The following is a 20,250-nucleotide window of genomic DNA, read 5'->3' on the forward strand; positions in this document are numbered from 1 at the left end:
TGACCCTGGGAACAGAGGTTCTCTTCAGGTGCATTAACTCCCTCTTTGAACCCGAACTATAGGCACTCTTGAAGAAAACCTGCAGAAGGGGTTGATTCACCCCTTCATGTTCCCAGTGTGGTCCCCAGTCTTCTTTGTGGCAAAGAAAGAAAGCTCCTTCTGGTCCTGTGTGGACTTCCAAGCTCTGACAAAGATTACAGGTACATCCTTACCACTTATTAATGAGCTGTTTGAAAGACTCTCCCCTGCAAAGGTCTTCAGAAAGTTGGACCTGGTGGGGATCCGAAAAGGAGATGAATGGAAGACCACCTTCCATACCAAGAATGGCCACTATGTGTATTTGATCATGCCTTTGCGGTTGTGCTGTGCCCCACCAACCTTCCTGCACTTCATAAATGACATTTTTAAAGACATGCTGGATAAATTTGTTGTCATTTACCTGAACAACATCCTTATTTTCTCCAAAAGTCAGGACATAAGAATGTAAGAATGACCATACTGTGTCAGACCAATGTTCCATCTAACTCAGTATCTTGTCTTCTGACACTGGCCAGTGCCAGACGTTTCAGAGGGAGTAAACAGAACAGGGCAATTATCGAGTGATCTGTCCCCTTTCATCCACTCCCAGCTTCTTCTAGTCACAGGCTAGGGATACCCAAAGCATGGGGTTGCATTCATGACCATCATGGATAATAGCAATTGATGAATCTATCATCCATGAACTTATCTAGTTCTTTTTTGAACCCAGCTATACTTTTGGCCTTCACAGCAACTCTTGACAAGGACTGAACAGAAGGGAGCAAATATTGAGTGATCCATCCCCTGCCGTCCACTCCCAGCTTCTGGCAAAGAGGGGCTAGGGACACCATCCCTGCCCATCCTGGCTAATAGCCATTGATGGACCTTTTCTCCATTAACTTATCTAGTTCTTTATAAATGCTGTTATACTCTTGGCCTTCACAACATCCTCTGGCAAAGAGTTCCACGGGTTGACTGTGCGTTGTGTGAAAAAATACTTCCTTTTGTTTGTTTTAAACCTGCTGCCTATTAATTTCATTTGGTGACGGTGTACCCCATAAGGCTTCATGGGAATATGCTTATGAATGTATATATAATATAACTGGAATATGTTTTATGCTACATATGCCATGTAACATATCTCTGTAAAGGTTATGATCTACTGAATGTATTCATCCTATTTGTATGCATGTATCATTTTTGTATTCAAAGTCGTGAATATTGACTTGGCACTTGCTTGATTTTTAAGTAGTCTTTGTAAAGCATTTGGTCAGCTTCTTGAAAAAGGAATGTGTAAATTAAGTGCCCAATCAAGAAGCACTTAAGGGACAATGGATCTTGGGAGGCTCCAATCCACATAAGAAGTCTACATGAGGACGTTCAAGGTAGCAGGTAAGCCACGGCTGCTGCCTGTAAAAACTGAGTCATGCATGGACATGTGACTTACCCATGTGACTCCAAAACTCCATCTTGGAGCTGGACTTTGCACATGAGAGAGGAGGGGGTCTCCACCCACAAGAGAAAGTCTATTTAAACCTGTGGGAGACCCCTCCATTTGGTCTTCATCTCTACCCCTAAAGATACCTGAAAGAGACTGGAACAAACGACAGTAACTACAGGGGATGTGAGTGATTGCTGGACCCAGACTAGAAGGAGACTAGTCTGTAAAAGGAAGCTTACTGGAACTGGTGAGGTTTTATCTGTATTCACTTTTCTTAGACATAGACTTGCGTGTTCTATTTTATTTACTTGGTAATTCACTTTGTTCTGTCTGTTACTACTTGGAACCACTTAAATCCTACTTTCTGTATTTAATAAAATCACTTTTTACTTATTAATTAACTCAGAGTATGTATTAATACCTGGGGGGGCTGGTAAACAGCTGTGCATATCTCTCTATCAGTGTTATAGAGGGTGAACAATTTATGAGTTTACCCTGTATAAGCTTTATACAGGGTAAAACGGATTTATTTGGGGTTTGGATCCCATTGGGAGTTGGGCATCTGAGTGTCATAGACAGGAACACGTCTGTAAGCTGCTTTCAGTTAAGTCTGCAGCTTTGGGGCACATGGTTCAGACCCTGGGTCTGTGTTGGAGCAGACGGGAGTGTCTGGCTCAGTTAGACAGGGTGCTGGAGTGCCAAGCCAGCAGGGAAAGCAGGAGCAGAAGTAGTCTTGGCATATCAGTTGGCAGGTCCCAAGGGGGTTTCTGTGATCCAACCCATCACACCTAGTTCTTGTATTATGAGAAGGAGTAAATAACATTTCCTTATTCACTTTCTCCACACCAGTCAAGATTTTATAGACCTCAATCATATTCCCCCTTAGTCATCTCTTTTCCAAGCTGAAAACTCCCAGTCTTATTAATCTCTCCTCACCTGGAGAGGAGAGATTTCATTTTTGTTGCCCTTTTCTGAACCTTTTCCAATTCCAATATATCTTTTTTTGAGATGGGGTGACCATCACAGTATTCAACATGTGGGCATACCCTGGTTTTATATACTGGCAACATATTTACTGTCTTATTATCTGTCCCTTTCCTAACCGTTCCTAACATTTTTGACTGCTGCTGCACTTGGAGTGGATGTTTTCAGAGAACTTTCCACAGTGACTCCAAGATCTTCCTTGAGTGGTAACAGCTAATCTAGATCCCATCATTTTATATCTATAGTTGAGATTCTCTTCTCCAATGTGCATTACTTTGCATTTGTCAGCATTAAATTACATCTGCCATTTTGTTGTCCAGTCGCCCAGTTTTGTGAGAAATTAACGGAAGACTCCAGCACCTGGTGGGCTGTGAAATCTATGGTTCAGATGAGAGGTCTTGGGAGCTGGTAGACGACATCCAAGGGCTGGATTTTTGGCAAGAGTTCCAACAGTAGTACCCAGAGAAACCAGGCCCTGGGGCCCCAGGAGGCACCCTTGGGAAGGAGGAATAAGGTCAGAAATCAATGGCTGCAGCAGAGCCAGCCTGGAAGCAGGGCAACTTAATCAGCACAGCTGGCCTGTAATAGGCTACCTGACTGGCTACGCCACCTGATTGGCTGGAAGAGTCAGCAGACTGGCTCTTAAGCCCCACAGCAGCAGCAATTTGGTGACTGCTCAAAGCATTTGTCCATGGTCACAATAACTGTCTTGCTCCAGCTCTGCTACTGCCTGGAATCCAGACCAGCTCCTGCCTTGACCTCAGCCTTACCCCCACCTTACCTTACTCCGGGTAACCCCCTGGTCCTGAGCCTCAGCTCCGATTCCTGGTTAGTAACTCCTTTTCTAACCTCTAGGCCTGACTCCTGCTCTGACCACAAGGCACAACTGACCATATCCTGGTCACTAACAGGTATAAAGCATGGTTATACTGCTCTACCTGCATGCACACTAGGATAGCACTGGACTAATAGCTACATCAATACAAAAACTGCTCTCTGTCTATCCACCCATCCCCAGACACACCCCTCTCGGTCTCTCTATAATTACATTTGTGCCCATCCCTGTGTGGGAGCAGGACTGGCAGATGCTACAGGAACGTGGGAGGTTGTTATTGCCATGAGCATACCTGGCAGGTAGGACTGATGGACCCGCCAAGCTGAGAAGGAGGTCAGGTGTTATTACCATGCAAACTGGGAGTCCAGGGCACGTGTTTCTTTGGTATCTTAGAAGCTTCTGAACAAGCTCTCGTCCTGGTTTTGCTTAGGAGGTCATGTTGGTCCCTGTTACACTCCTTCACTTCTAGAGTCTCATCAGCTTTAAAAAGGTCCTCTTGGTTCCTTGCATCCGGTGGGATTTGGGACCTGAGCAGGGTGGGAGTTGAAGCCAGCAATCTTGGTTTTATTCTTTATAGGATCGAAGGTTAGGACGGGGAGGCTGGGAGTCCTGACTCCTGGGTTCTATCTCCCCATCCATGAGGGGAGTGGTGCATAGTAGGTCCGAAGTCAGAACTGGACACTACTCCAGCAGTGGTTGCACAGTGCCCAATAGCAAGTTAAAATAACCTCTCTCCTCCTTCCTGGAGATTCCCCTATTCACCTCTTTTGGCCACAGCATCACACTAGCTCTTGTTCAGTTGACTGTCCATCAGGACCCACACTCCCTAGCGCACCTATTGTTCTACCAGGGCAGAGTCATTCAGTGTTAATGACCTTTGATTGTCCAGTAGTAGCTTCCAGTCAGGTTTTGGGAGATACCTGACCTGTCCTTGTTAGCAAACAGTGGCTTCAATACACACTGGTGTATAGCATACGGAGAGCTCATACAATCAGTCAGAATCCATAAGGTTTACATAGGCCTTGGCTACACTTGTGAGTTACAATGCAATAAAGCCTCCCCCAGCGCTGTAACTCACTCCCCGTCCATACTGGCAAGGCATTTGCAGCGCTCTATCTCCGTGGCTGCAGCGCTACATGTACTCCACCTCCCCAAGAGGAATAACAGCTGCTGCAGAGTGGCTGAGATGCTGGTGCTCAAGTGTAAACAGTTAGTACGCAGTGATTGACCTCCGGAAACTCCCCATAATCCTTTTAAATGAAGCTTCCTCTCCTTGTTTTGTTGTGATGCCTCTCTTTGTTTTGTTGTGAACTCCGGGCTCCCGGAGCTGCTTATCAAAAAAACAAACACAGCTACTGTTTGCTGTAAATGCGTAGAGGCAGGCAGGGGGGCTCCCTTTGGAACGCCCACAGCTAATGTTTGCTTGAAGAGAGAGGTGGCGCGCGGGGGAAGAGGGAGATCCGTTCGGCCAGCGGCTGCTTATCTGGTCTGTGAGGAAAAAAACACACAGCTCTGTTTGCTTTCAGTGAGTGAGAGAGGGGTGGAGGAGGGAGGGGGGTCGGAACTTGCAAGGCAGGGTGCCGACACAGTGTCGGCACTCCAAAAATCCACTCTCTCTCCTCCCACACTCCCTGTCACACTCCACCCCACCCCCATTTTGAAAAGCACATTGCAGCCACATGAATGCTGGGATAGCTGCCCATAATGCACCGCTCCCAACACAGCTGCAAATGTTGCAAGTGTGGCCACACCACTGCGCTGGCAGCTGTCAGTGTGGACAGACTGTAGTGCTTTTCCCTACTCAGCTGTACGAAGACAGGTTTACCTCACAGCGCTGTACAGCTGCAAGTGTAGCCAAGGCCATAGGATGTTTGCAATTTGTTTTAGCTGCATTGGGCTCAGGAGTTAGAGAGACAAGGTGGGTGAAGGGATATCTTTTACTGGCCCAGCTTCTGTTGATGGAAGAGACAAGCTTTCGAGCATAAACAGAGCTCTGCTTAATCTCAAAAGCTAGTCGTTTTCACCCACAGAAGTTGATCCAACAAAAGAGATTACCTCACCCACCTTGTCTCTCTAAGGGTTACATAAATGGATTCCACAAGCTAACACCTGGGTAATTATGGAATCACTTTCCCGGAGGGGAACATTTCTGACAGTTAGAGGTTGTCTTATGTATTGAAACAGGGTAGGAGCTGGGTCGGAGCTCGCTGGCCCATTAATGTTGATTTTCAATAAGTCTTGGAGCACTGGGGAAGTTCCAGAAGACTAGAAGAATGCTAATTTTGTGCCAATATTTAAAAAGGGTGAACAGGATAACCCAGGTAATTATAGACCTGCCAGCCTGACATCAATCCTGGGCAAGATAATGAAGTAGCTGATCTGGCATTATCCTCCTTAAAGAAATAAGGAGGTAATGTCATTAATGCCAATCAACATGGGTTTATGGAAAATCGACCCTGTCAGACTAACTTGATATCTTTTTTTGATGATATTACAAGTTTGGTTGATAAAGGTAATAGTGTTCACATAGTATACTTAGACTTTTGTGACATGTTTGGCTTGCTAAAGCATAATATTTTGATTACAGCGCTAGAACAATACACAATTCACGTGGCCCACCTTAAAAGCATTAAAAACTGATAGGTCACAAAATGTAGCTATAAATGGGGAATCATCATGGAGTGGGTTTGTTTCTGGTGACGTCCCACAGGGTTTGATTTTTGGCCCTACATGAGCCTCCGGTGCAATGCTACAGGCAAAAGGGCTAATGGGATCCTGGGATGAAAGAAAAGGGGAATCTTCAGTAGGAGTGGAGAACTTATTTGATCTCTGTATTTGTCATTGGTGTGACTGGCGTTGGAATACTGTTTCCAGTTCTGGTGCCCACAATTGAAGAAGGATGTTGATAAATTGCAGAGGGTTCAGAGAAGAGCCACAAGAATGACTACAGGATTAGAAAACACCCCTTACAGTGGGAGACACCCCTTAATCTGTTTAGATCAACAAAGAGAAGGTTCAGGGGTGACTTGATCACAAACTACATGGGGAACAAATATTTGATAATGGGCTCTTCAATCTAGCAGAGAGGTCTAACACAATCCAATGGTTCGATTTGAAACTAGAAAAATTTAGGCAGGAAATAAGGGGGAAAATTTTAATGGTGATGGAAATTAATCATTGGAACAATTTATCAAGAGTTGTGGTGGATTCTCCATCACTGACAAGTTGTTAAATCAAAACTGGATGTTTTTCTAAAAGCTCTCCTCTAGGAAGTATTTTGCGGCAGTTCTCTGACCTGTGCTACACAGGAGGTCAGACAAGATAATCACAATTGTGTCCTTAGAATCTGTGAATCCAGAGTGACTCTGTTGTAAGGGGAGAGACACATGAGTTCTGCAGCAGGTTCTCTATTTTTTAAGAGATTTTCCATTTTTTGATACACCGAGGCCCTTACAAACGCACCCCAGACATTCTATTTTTGCAGTAAGTGTCTTATAACAGGGAGCAGTAAGAGAATCCAGCGCAGTCACATCTCCCAGAGCTCAGCCTGACACAATCTTTTCCCAACATCAGTCCCACCACCACATGGGTAAATGATGGGAAGGGGATGATCTACTGTATAATGGGCACTAGGGGCAGCAAAGGTAGGTAGACACACCCTGAGATGTTTCAGTGGAACCCACATCTCTGGCAGGACACGTGCTTTTTATTCCGCACCCTTGCTCTGCCTGCTGGGCCACTACTTTTAATTGCAAGATATCGGGAAATTGTCTTTACCCAATTGTTTATTGGATTTCCCCGCCCACTCCTCCCCCTCCATACCTGGCTGGAGGATCTGGCCGAGGTTCAACTCCGCAGAGGCTGGGATCCATCACTCTGATGGCAGCAAAGGAACAAGGAGTTGGGTGAGTCGCAGGAGATTCCACCAGCTGGGAGAGAGCAGAGAACAGGGTCACATGGGGCTGGAATTGCAGTTTGTTTCTGAGAGGCAGCATGATTCAGCGGCTATCACAGAGAGGCTCAGAGCCAGAACTCCTGGGTTCTATCTCCACCTTGGCATGGGGAGCAGTGGGAGAGAGGACAGGGTGTAGGAGCTGGTGTCAGTGGGGCTCAGTGCAACACGTCGCACAGTGGGGTGGGAATAATTATAGAATCGTAGGACTGGAAGGGACGTTGAGAGGTCATCTAGTCCAGTCCCCTGCACTCATGGTAGGACTAAGTACTATCTAGACCATCCCTGACAGGTGTTTGTCTAACCTGCTCTTAAACATCTCCAATGACGGCGACTCCACAACCTCCCTAGGCAATTTATTCCAGTGCTTAACCACCCTGACAGTTAGGAAGTTTTTCCTAATGTCCAACCTATACCTCCCTTGCTGCAGTTTAAGCCCATAGCTTCTTGTCCTATCCTCAGAGGTTAAGGAGAACAATTTTCTCCCTCCTCCTTGTTACAAGCAGGGGCAGGGCTTTGGGGGCAGAGTGAGATGGGAGAGGGAAGAGGCTTTGGGCCCAGCAGGTTCCATAGAGGAGGCAGATCCCCACCCCGAACCATCTCCATCCATCTCCCCCTTGTGTCCCTGCTGCAGGTCGATCCAGCAACAGACACAGCCATGGCTCTGAGGGGACCCCGCCCCACATTCCTGCTGACCCTCGCCCTGCTGGCTGCCTGTGTGGCTCTGACCCTCACAAAGAGGTGGAACCTGCTAAACGACATATTCTGGAAAGACCATGTGGACTACCCCAAGACACGCGCCATCAACAACAACGCCTACTGCAACAGGATGACGTGGGACCGGGTGATGTACTTGAAGTACACCAACACCTTCATACATGCAACGGCCAAGGATATCAACAAAGTCTGCACAACGGCTGGGTTATCCGCTGGGCCCTACCGGCACGTGAGCACAAGGATCAGCGCAAAACAAAAAATCTTCATCTCCTGCTTGAATCGTCTCCCTGTTTTCTATGTGAAGAGCACATAGGACCAGCGCTAGGCATGGAGGGTAGGCAGGGGACCCTGCTGCTTCCTCCAATCCTGCTCCGGCTCCTTCATGACAGTCACCACACCTAGCTCCTCACCTACCTCTGAACACAGGACAAATTGTACAGGTATTTCCTCCCCTCACCTTCTGCTGCCCCTAGTGCCCATTATACAGTATAGCTTCTTGTCCTATCCTCAGAGGTTAAGGAGAACAATTTTTCTCCCTCCTCCTTGTAACAAGGAGGGGGCAGGGCTTTAGGGGGAGAGTGGGGTGGGAGAGGGAAGGGGCTTTGGGCCCAGCGGGTTCCATGGAAGGAGCCAATCCCCACCCCGCGCTGTCTCCATCCATCTCCCCCTTGTGTCCCCGCTGCAGGTCGATCCAGTGACAGACACAACCATCGCTCTGAGAGAACCCCACCCCACATTCTTACTGCCCCTTGCCCTGCTAGCCACCTGCCTGGCTCTAACCCTCGGATAGGGATGGAACCCGCTGAACAACATATTCCAGAAACAGCACATGAATTTCCCCAAGACTCCCGCCACCAATGACCACGCCTATTACAACAGAATGATGTGGATTCAGGTGATGTACTGGAAATAAATCAACACCTTCATCCACGCGTCGAATGTGAACATTAACAAAGTCTGCACGACAGATGGGGTATCCAACGGGCCCTACCGGTACATGAGCATGCGTTCCTTCTACATCACCATCTGCACATTTCACCCTGGAGCATCTCTTACACCAGGATCAGCGCAGTCCAAAGAATTGTCATCTTCTGCCGGAATGATCTCCCTTTTTAGTATGTGAAGCATATATAGGCCCCAGCACTAGGCATGGAGGACAGGCAGGGAACCCCGTTACTTCCTCCAATCCTGCTCCAGCTCCTCACCTACCTCTGAACATAGGTCAAATTGTATAGATGTTTCCACCCTCTGCTGCCCCTACTTCCCATTACACAGCATAAACACCCCTTCCCTGCCCCCACCCTCTGTCACCCCTTGTGCCCATTATAAAGAATAGCAAATCTTGCTCCCCAGTCCCTGATAGCAGATTGGTCTATCCAGGCCTTTTCAGCTCCTGTAGCTAGCCAGGAGCTCCTCTTGGTCCCCCAGTCTCTGTAAGCAAACTGCACTCACTCCAGCCCTGTAGCTCCTTTTATATGAACCTCATTGGCTGCCTCCCTGCAGCCACTCTGGCCCACTTGGAGGACCTCCACTTCTTTCCTGGGATGGGTGTGGCAGGACCCTGATGCCTCCAGCAGGGGCCCTTTGGGCCTAGTCCACAGGGGATAGCAAGTCACATTGGGGATAGCAAGGACATAAGCCACATAAGCCAGGAGAGCATTGGAAAATGTTGTGGTTTTCAGTGATATTCCCTGTTTTCAAGCCCAGTCTCAACCTTTCACCCCAATCATGGGAACAGAACCCAGTTGTCCTGACTCCCACATCTGGCCCTGATTTAACCCACTAGACCCCATTTCTCATCAAGTGCTTGGCAGGGCCGGCGCAACCCATTAGGCGGTATTTCGGGGGAGGGACCTTCCGCCACCTAGGGCGGCCAAAAAGCTGGTGGCGCTCCTGGTGCTTGGAATTAAACCTAGGAGTCCTGAGTCTTCATGCACACTTTTCTAACCCAGTGGAAACTGCTTCCCTCCCAGAGTCAGTATAAGGGAGGCCATCTAGAGAACTGTCCACAAGGGGATATCTTGCACCTGCCTACGCTGGACCAGGCCAACAACCATGATGGGTTCCCAAGCTAGATGGACCCATGGTCTATTCTCTTCTGGCAACTCCAATTCCCACCAACCACCTGTCCCACTGCTGGGAACCCTGCCTGATCTCCCACCTCCCTTGGCCTGTGGTCCCCCCGCTCCCCACCTCACCAGCTGCCGGAACCCCTCCCCAATGCCCCCACACACACTCCTACAGCCTGCGCTCCCCCCCACGACGCCCATCTCCTCCTGCTGATCAGGACAAGTAGCCTGTGAGCTGGGTTCTGTTCCCAGCTCTAGCACTGACCACGGAAAATCCGCAGGCCACTGGGGGCCCCTTGGCAGCTGTGACCTGCTCCTCCAGCCAGGTCGCTCTCAGCTCTTGCCCCTTTCAGGGTAATCAAGAGTCCAGCCCAACCACTGGGAAACCCCATGTCTGGTGGCCTCAATGCCAAGGTCCCCATCCGGGTCTTGTCTTTGGTGTCCCTGGCAGCCTGCCCTTCTCCCCCAGGTCTGGGGAGAGCTGGGGGGACCCAGGCCTTTCCTCTGGACTCCTGCAACTTTCCTGTCCCTGCCCAACAGGGTCTTCCCCGGGTTCCTGACCCTCTGTTCCCATCATGTCCTCACAGCTTCTTCCCAGCTGGCTATGGAGGAGCTTCTGCCAAGCTGCTCCCAGCCCCTCCCGCAGTCGCTGGGCTGCATTTTACACAGTACTCCTGGCCCCCCAAAGGGAGCTGGAGTTGGGGTTCAGGTAGACACGCCGCCACACGCACGACTGTGTGATCCCTGGGCAGAGATGAGCAACACACAGCCGGTGACTCTTCACCGGGGGAAACAAGCCAAACCAGCTGTGCGATCCTCCTGGTGACGAAGCCCAGGCACATTTCACCTCCATGTAGCTGGCCAAGGTCAGCCCGATGCCCCCACGTGGGGTTCGCGTCACCTAGCTACATAGAGCTAAAGTGCAGCACCTGGCTCCCGGAGGCTGTTCCATGGGGAGGATGATGGTGAGTCTCCATGTGGCTGAGGGCGGCTGCCTTCCATAGAGTGCATAAGACTGAGTGTCTGTGTGTGTGTGTGTGTGTGTGTGTGTGTGTATCCAGCAGTTCCTACTCCTTGTCACCCATCCACAAGCCCATGGGCAAACCAATCAGCCTTGCAGCCCAGCCCAGACTGGGGTGTTTGCCAGGGGAAATCACTGCAAAATATCACCGAGTCTGTGTCTCTCTTTCCCTCTGCCTCTCTCTGACAGCTGGCTCCATAGCTCAGCGAGTAACTCCCTGACCTTAGAAACCAACCGCTGTGATATTTGCATCTCACCAGGGTGTTGCCTGCTCTTTCAGATGGGCAGGGGGAGTTTTGTACCAGGGAACATCTTGTGTCTGGTTCTCCACGTGTCTGTATGTGTATATATGCACCCCGCAAGGGTACCTCCCCCTGGCCACACAGGGGATTTACTCCATACAAGTCTGGTCCCCCTTCCATCATGTGCTGTCCCCATGGCCCCTCTCACTGTGCTCCCTCTTCGGGACTTAGTCCTCCAGCCTGGCCACTCTCTGTGTTTCTCCCCTGGGGGTATCACAGTACCAATGGATCAGCTGTCCTCATGCCACTCTGGACAGGCTTCCAAACCCTGGTCAGGTCCGGTGCCACTTTCCCAGTGGCTGGTAGGGGAACCCAGGCCCACCCACTGCTTCTGGTTCCAGCCTAGTTACCCCTCTCTCCAGCAACTATGGTCTGCTCCATCTCAGACCCTGTTTCTGTTTCCCTGGGCGACTTCCCATCTCTGTGCTCTATCTTCTGGCTCCCTCCTCCCTGGGTTTTCCAGCCCAAACTCCCTCCTCCCAGGTAGTGACTGCAGACTACTTCCCCTGCAGCCCCTTTCTGTTCTCAGCTTACTGGCTTTGTACCAGCCTGGCCTGCACCTGCTCTGCGGCCCTTGCTTAGCCAGCCTGGTTCTCCCCCAGGAGCAGCCTAGCAGGTTAATGAGACCCTCCCCAGCTGCCTTATCCCTTTTAGGTGAGGAGTGGCATGAACACCCCAGCACACTGAGTATGGTTGTGCATGTGTTCCTGTATGAGTGTGTGTGGTCATCAGGCAACCTGCCCTTGGTGTCATTGTTGAATAACCATTTGTATATGTAGATTGTCGTGCCAGTCAAGTACTGATACACAGAGTTGTGTGTATCTGTGTGTGTGAGAGAGAGACAATGTGTCTGCGCAGTGAGTGTGTCTGTGTATAGTGCATGCATGTGTGTATAAGGTTCATGCACGTCTGCATGAGGAAATGCACGTTGGGATGTAAAATGTGTGTGTAAAATGTGTGTGTGTCTCAGAGAGGCCAGGTCTACATTGCAAAGGTTTGCCAGCATAACTGTGTTGCTCAGAGGGGTGTGGAAAATCACACCTCTGACTCACAGACCTGTGCTGGCAAAAGCCCCTGGGCAGATGCTGATAAAAGAGACCTTTTGCCAGAAGGTCGCTAATTACCACAGCTCCACTAGGGGGCTCTGCCAGTACAGCTATGCTGGCACAGCCTTTTTAGTGTCAACTAGCCCTGCCTGGCTAGACTGAATGCATGTATATGTATGGGGTCTGTGCATGTAGTGTGTATGCATCTGTGTGGAGGGGCTGGGAGTGTGTGTGTGTGAGTGCACGCGCAGGGTGCATCTGGATATGTTTGTATGGATGTGTCAGTGAATGTGTTTGTAAGAATATGTGTGTGTGTGTGTTTATGAGTGTATGCGCGTGTGTGTGTGTGTGTACAGCGCTCTGTGGGAGTGTGCGCTTTGTCAAACTGCTTGTGTTTGTGTCACTCTCTGTGCCCGGGGGTGCATTTGTCCCTGTGTCTGTCTGACCTGGGGCTTTCTCACCAGCTCAACTGGTAACCCTCTGATCCCTGGATTTATCCTGTTAGAGGGGGATCTGGAGCATACCGAGCTGGCTGGGCTCAGGGGGATCTGGGACAGGCCAGCTGCTATCCTATTTACCCTGCAGGGTCCCCACATGATCATGGGCTTGGGCTTTGACGCCCCCGCAGTCCCACGGCAGACCAAGATCTGGCCCTGACAGGCTCCCCACGACCCCGTCACCCAGGACCGGCCCCTGCCCATCCCGGGCTCGCTGGGTGTCAGTTAGGGTTGCCAACTTTCTAATTGTACAAAACCGAACACCCTAGCCACACTCCTTCCCCGAGACCGCATTACCGCATCCGAGGTAGAAACAAAACTAGTACGCCTTAATGAGACTCAGTCGGGTGGACCGGACGATCTTCATCCGAGAATATTAAAGGAATTGGCGCGGGAAATAGCAGGCCCATTAGCGACTATATTTAATGAATCTGTAAACTCGGGGGTGGTCCCGTTAGACTGGAGAATAGCCAATGTGGTTCCTATTTTCAAGAAAGGGAAAAAAAGTGACCCGGGTAACTATAGGCCTGTTAGTTTAACATCAGTAGTGTGCAAGGTGCTGGAGAACATTCTGAAAGAGAAACTAGTTGAGGACCTAGAGGTTAATGGCAAATGCGATAAACTACAGCATGGTTTTACGAAGGGCAGATCGTGCCAAACGAATCTGATCTCCTTCTTTGAGAAAGTAACGGACTTATTAGATAAAGGAAATGCGGTGGACCTAATATACCTAGATTTCAGTAAAGCGTTTGATACAGTATCCCATGAGGAATTATTGGTTAAAATGAAAAACATGGGGATCGATATGAAAATCCAGAGGTGGATAAGGAATTGGTTAATGGGGAGAAAGCAGCGGGTCGTATTAAAGGGTGAACTGTCGGGTTGGAGGGAGGTTACTAGTGGAGTGCCTCAAGGTTCGGTTTTGGGACCCATTTTATTTAATCTATTTATAACTGACCTCGGGACCGATTGCAAGAGTGGGCTGATAAAGTTTGCGGATGATACGAAGGTGGGAGGAGTTGCAAATTCGGAGGAGGATAGGGATATTCTGCAGGGAGACTTGAATGAGCTTGTGAATTGGAGTGTCAGAAATAGGATGAAATTTAATAGTGAAAAGTGTAAGGTGATGCACTTGGGGATGACTAATAAAAATTTTAGTTACAAGATGGGGACGCATTGGTTAGAAGTAACGGAAGAGGAGAAAGACCTAGGGGTCCTTGTGGACCGCAGGATGACTATGAGTCGACAATGTGACGTGGCGGTGAAAAAAGCCAATGCGGTCTTGGGATGTATTAGGCAAGGTATATCTAGTAGGGATAGGGAGGTCCTGCTTCCGTTATATAAGGCACTGGTGAGACCTCATTTGGAGTACTGTGTGCAGTTCTGGTCTCCAATGTTTAAAAAAGATGAACTCAAACTGGAATGGGTGCAGAGAAGGGCGACTAAGATGATCAGAGGAATGGAAAACCTGTCGTATGAAAAGAGATTAGAGGAGCTTGGGTTGTTTAGTCTGACAAAGCGAAGGCTGAGGGGGGATATGATTGCTATCTTCAAATATATCAGAGGGGTTAATACAAGGGAGGGAGAAGAATTATTCCAGCTTAGTACAAATGTGGACACGAGAACAAATGGATACAAACTGGCCGGGGGGAAGTTCAGGCTTGAAATTAGACGAAGGTTTCTGACCGTCAGAGGGGTGAAATATTGGAACGGCCTTCCGAGGGAAACGGTGGGGGCGACGGACCTGTCTGGTTTTAAGATTAAGTTGGATAAGTTTATGGAGGGAATGGTTTAATGGTAAAACATAGTAGACGAGGAAAACCAAGCAATGGTACATGAATAGCATAATGGCCAACAAGGGTCAGGCTAGAGACTCTTGCCTATATGCTCGGGGTATTACTGATCGCCATATTTGGGGTCGGGAAGGAATTTTCCTCCAGGGTAGATTGGCTGAGCCTCTGGAGGTTTTTCGCCTTCCTCCGCAGCATGGGGCAGGGATCACTAGCAGGAGGGTCTCAGTCACTAAAACACAGGATTGGGGACTTCAACGGCAGAGTCCAGGGAAGGGTCTTGCGGCCTGCAGCATGCAGGGGGTCAGACCAGATGATCATAATGGTCCCTTCTGACCTTAAAGTCTATGAGTCTATGAGTCTATGAGTCTATGACCCCACCACCCACCCTGCCTCTTCCCAGAGGCCCTGCCCCCCCTCACTACATTTCCCCTCCCTCGGTGGCTCGCTCTCCCCCACCCTCACTCACTTTCAATGGGCTGGGGCAGGGGGTTGGGATGCAGGAGGGGGAGAGGACTCTAACTGGGGGTTCGGGCTCTGGGGTGGGGCCGGGTATAAGGAGTTTAGGGTGTGGGGTGGGCTCTGGGCTGGGGCAGGTGGTTAGAGTGAAGGGGGGTGTGAGGATTCCAGCTGGGGGTGCAGGCTCTGGGGTGGGCCCAGGGATGAGGGGTTTGTGGTGCAGGAAGGGGCTCTAGGTTGGGGGGGGCTCAGGGCTGGGGCAGGGGGTTGGGGCAGGGGGTTGGGGCTCAGGCTTACCTCGGGCGGCTCCCAGTCAGTGACATAGCAGGGCTAAGGTATGCTCCCTGCCTGTCTTGCCTCCACACTGTGCCGTGGAAACGGCCAGCATGTCTGGCTCCTAGGTGATAGAGTGAGGGCAGTAGGCTCCGTGCGTTGCTGTCATGCACAGGCACTGCCCCACCTCTGCCTCCCCCTCCCCCCCCCCCCCGCAGCTCCCATAGTCCACAGTTCCCCGCCAGTGGGAGTGCAGAGCCAGTGCTTGGGACAGGGGTAGGGCGCAGAGTCCCGCGCCCCCCTCCCCACCCGTCGAGGAGCCAGACGAGAGCCAGGACAGGTAGGGTCTAGTCTGCCTTAGACCGGCAGCACCGCCGACTGGACTTTTAGCAGCCTGGTCAGCGATGCTGACCGGGGCTGCCAGGCCAGGGGTGAAAGTAACTTAAAGGACTTACTGGCACGCCAGAGTCCTAAGCAGGGGATGGGGCCTCAACCAGAAGAGGCGGGGCCAGTAAAATCCCCGGGTCCTTTAAATCACTGACGGAGCCCCAGGGGCTCCCAGCTGCTGCCGCTACCCCAGGCCTGGTGGAGATTTAAAAGGCCCAGGGCTCTGCTGCAGTTGTGGCACCTGGAGCCCCCGGCCCTTTAAATCACTGCCAGAGCCCGGCCGCTGCTACCGCCACAGGACCTTTAAATAGCCACCCAAGTCCCTCTGCTGGAGCCCCTGTGGTAGCGGCAGCAGCCAGGGCTCTGGCGGTGATTTAAAGGGTCCGGGGCTCCTGGCCACTGCCAGAAGTCCCAGGCCCTTTAAATCTCTAGCATGGGTTAGCCGGTCCAGTCCAGTCCGGTCCGGTGTACTGGCTCTTGCCGGTACGCCAGACCAGACCGGACCGGCTTACTTTCGCCTCTGCGCCAGGCTCCCTTTTCGACTGGGTGTTGGTTGGTGCCAACATGTCTCATACTATTGGGAGGGTGGGCAGAGGTGCTGATCTGCTGGAAGGTGCGAATGGTGCCAGCAGCCAGTTGTCTGAGCTGTAGACAATTGCAGCCAGGAGCGGCGCCGGGGCTTTTGGCGCCCTAGGCGGGGGTCCTTCCACGCTCCCGGTCGTCGTCGCCAATTCTGCGGCGGGGGGGTCCTTCCACGCTCCGGGTCTTCGGGGCACTTCGGTGGCGGGTCCCGGAGCGAGTGAAGGACTTGCCGCAGAATTGCCGCCGAAGACCCGGAGCACGGAAGGATCCCCCGCCGCCAAATTGCCGCCGAGGATGGCAAAATGCCACCCCTCCCAAATCCTGGTGCCCTAGGCAACCTCCTAGGTCACCTAAATGGAAGCGCCAGCCCTGATTGCAGCGGTGGCTGTGCTAAAGAGCTCACCCTGGCTCTACCTACACTGGACGTTGGAAGCCCGGGCTCTGATCCCAGTTTGATCCCAACTCCCCCTTCCCTCCACATCCAAATCAGTCTGATTCAGGACCGGTTCCAGGGGCCGAGACAGAGCCCGATGCCTGCTGCAACTCAGCACCAAGCTTTGTCATCTGGCAGCCAGAGAGCCGCGTCAGAAGGGCTGTGCAGTGCAGTGGGGACGAGTTAGTGCAGCTGCCAATTATGGGCTGCGTGTGACTCCCGCATCTGGGGAGGACGGGCGTGCCTGGAATGTTTCCCCACCCGCTTCTCTGCCCCAAGGCCTGGCCCCCGCTCAGCCCTTCCCCCGCACGGCCCCGCCCCCACTCTGCCTCCTACCCGAGGCAGGAAGAGGAGCAGCATGGGCGGGGCCACAGGGGAAGAGGACAAGCAGGAGTGAGCAGCATACCCAGCATGGGCAGGGCCATGTCTAGGGCAGCAGCAGTGGGCTCTTTGTGGAGTTTTAGCCTCCCCTGGCCTCTTATACCCGTCACCATGCTGCCAAGGGTAAGGCCAGGTTTACAATGCAGCAGGGGCTCGGACAAGGCAAGTCCTCCAGTCCGGGGTCACAACGCAGTGGGGCCGTATCCTGCGTGTCTCCCCTGCACTTTTCTGATTTTCCCCCCAGAACATTCCCCGAGTGGGTAGAACTGATCTCCAAGAGCTATCACCCTCGTGATGCCATCGAGGGGAGTGTAGGGCCTTCACAAACCGGCCTCAGTTTAGGACTAGGTCATGGATGACAGCAGGGGACTAGGCTGCCCCAAGGAGATACGCACTAACAATGCCTGACTTACATGATCACAGCACTGACTGCTGAGCTGGGGATCCTCCAGGTCCCAAACGCTTCCCCTACGAATATTCCCATCTCCCTGCACTGCCACTGACTTCTGTGTGAGCAAGACCGAGCCACATCCCCATCCCTGCCTCGGTTTAACACACCGGTGGGATAGGGGAAGATAGTGGCCCGGTCTGTGTAAAGGGCTTGGAGGCCGAGTGCTGTATCACGGCAAAGGGGCACTGCAGTGGTGATGGCTGCTCTACATGCCCTGCTGTTCCTGGGAGCTGCAGAGCAGTGGTTGAAGGGGCAGGGGCAAGAGAGGCCATCTCTACCTCCATACTGCAAACCTGTCTGGGACACAGCCCCATAGGTGGCTGTGGGGTCCGGGGACACTTCCAGCCCCGTAGAGACTTTGGCTGCAAGCAGAGGAGCCATTCACTGGCAAACCTCAGAGGAAACCTCTTTGTTCCCGGATCTCCCTCCCGACACGCACCCAGAGCCAGCCAGACCCTGCCGAGCTGGGTCAACATTGCAGCTGGTGCCCTCCTGTACCCCGTTCCCCAAGTGCCACCGAGCCACCCAGCCTGTGGCCACACAGGGACTAGGGGCAGGGCTTCTGAAAGGGAAAGGCTTCATATCCAATCCCCACCCCCTTGAGCCAGCCAGTTCTGGGGCCAGATCAGAGCCTGTGCCCCCTAAAGAGGAAAAGCCCCGGATTGCACTCCCCAACCCCTGAGCCAGCTGTTCCCCCTGACCTAGGGCTGGATCGGAGCCTCTGCACCTTTTCCTATTCCCTGATCCCTCTGAGCAATCTAGCTGTATTTCGGACATGCTGCTAGGGTTAAATAACTCTCCCCCTCATTCTGCGTTTGCAGGAAAATATTTTATTGCAAAAAGCAGTGAAAAAATTGAACTCGGTGACAGCTTCCCCAGGGCTCAACCTGAGACAACATCCACACAGCATCCAGTGGATCAGGGATGGGGAAGGGCTGTACAGTATAATGGGCACTAGGGGCAGCAGGGAGTGGGGGATGGCGAAGGGGCAGCCATCAAGGGGTTTACTGGGATATTGATCTATCCTGGGAGACTAAAATAGGGCACCCGAACCAAATCAATCTGAGGTTTCAGAGCTGCTTGGCCCCCTCCCCTGTTGGGTTCAGGGCAGCCCAGCTCAAGTTCAGGGCAGTTGTGTTTGGATCCTGCTCAGCGAGGCAGACACTGGGCTCAGAATGAGGGTCTCAGTGCCAGCCAGGGGAGAGAGGGTGGGCACCCAGATTTTCACTCATGTGTCTGGGAACTGGGCACCTAGTGTGGGAAGTTCCTCCGCAGGCCCCAAGCTGCCGGCCTGTGGGATAAGGGGAGATGCTAAATATCCCTGTGGCGAGCACTGCCCAGGAGGCAGGGACGGGGCAGGAGAGCCCCCAGTGACAGGGGTCTGCACTGGAGCGAATGGGGAGAGCACGGGACCCCCTGCTCCGAGCCCATGACCAGCACCTGGGCTCTACAGGACTCTGATGAAGCGCACAGGCAGCCCCCGGTTACAGGCCACACGGATCCTGCGGGTCTGGGGTATTCCCCTGTAGACACAGCTCGGTGGGCGGGGGGGGCTGCGCACCTGGCAGGTGGTGAGGGGGTAGGCTGCGTTGCTGTCGCATTCGTTGTATTGGTTGCATCTCCCTCCAGTGGTGCAGATGGCCCGGAGCTGGCTGGCGGGGGCATGGATGTAGGTGTGGGTGAGTTTGCACATATGGATCTTCTGGCTCAGGCGCCTCATCATGTGGTCGCAGTAGCTCTGGCCACTGGGGGGTCTGGTCTTGGGGAAATCAACGTGTTCGCTCACAAACTTTCGGTAGCTGTCGGGTGGTCTGATGAGCTGTGCGAGTCCAGCGGCCAGCAGGATGAGGGTCAGGAAGAGCAAGGGGCCAGGTCTCCTCAGGGCCATGGCCACGTCTGTCACTGGATTCACCTGCAGTGGGGAGAGACGGGGGAGATCAGTGAAGACAGGGGTGGGGATCTGCCTCCTCCTTGGAACCTCCTGGAATACAAATGCCTCCCATTATCCCCTCCCACTCCACTCTGCCCCCAGTGCTCTAAAAATAGGGGAGTTATTTATTTTTATCACATGGCACCTAAATACTCTGCTGAAGATCTGGGCCCCCATTGTGCCATGTGCTGCACAGACCCCAGTTGAGATCAGGGCTTCCCCCCTCTAAGCCACTAATCCCCACTTCCCTCCCAGAGGTGGAGATAGAACCCTGAGTACTGACCCCCTCTGCTCTAACCACTAGCCCACACTGCCTTCCAGAAACAAACCCTGCAGTTACAGCCCCATGTGACACTGTTCTCTCCTCTCTCTGGGCTGGTGGAATCTCCTGCAACTTACCCAAGTCCTTGTTCCTTTCCTGTCGTCGGAGCGATGGATCTCAGCCTCTGCTGAGCTGAACCTCACCCTGATCCTCCTGCACGTCTTGGAGCATTTTATATAGAGCCCAGCCAGAGAGGGAAGTGGAAGAGTGGGAGGGCTCAATCCAGGAAGCAATTGGGTCAGCAGAGCTTCCTGATATCTGGCAATTAGAAGCAGTGTCCAGGCAGGCCCCCAGGCATGGGTGGGGAACAACCAGCACAGTTCTGGGCTCCACAGAAACATCTCAGGGTGCGTCTACCCA

The 20,250-nt window shown here is 52.1% G+C and overlaps 1 protein-coding gene across 1 annotated transcript; it reads right to left on the reverse strand.

Annotated features, from left to right (window-relative positions):
* Positions 1-18,462: 18,462 nt before the first annotated feature.
* Positions 18,463-20,027, reverse strand: LOC117886140 (ribonuclease-like). The gene is made up of 2 exons (XM_034787781.1): positions 19,968-20,027; positions 18,463-19,550 (listed from the first exon to the last, which is right to left on the reverse strand). The coding sequence occupies exon 2, from the start codon at positions 19,524-19,526 to the stop codon at positions 19,086-19,088; it is 441 nt and encodes a 146-aa protein (XP_034643672.1). The 5' UTR covers positions 19,527-19,550; positions 19,968-20,027; the 3' UTR covers positions 18,463-19,085.
* Positions 20,028-20,250: the final 223 nt, after the last annotated feature.

The sequence above is a fragment of the Trachemys scripta genome, chromosome 12 (genome assembly GCF_013100865.1).
Source record: "Trachemys scripta elegans isolate TJP31775 chromosome 12, CAS_Tse_1.0, whole genome shotgun sequence".
NCBI lineage: Eukaryota > Metazoa > Chordata > Testudines > Emydidae > Trachemys > Trachemys scripta.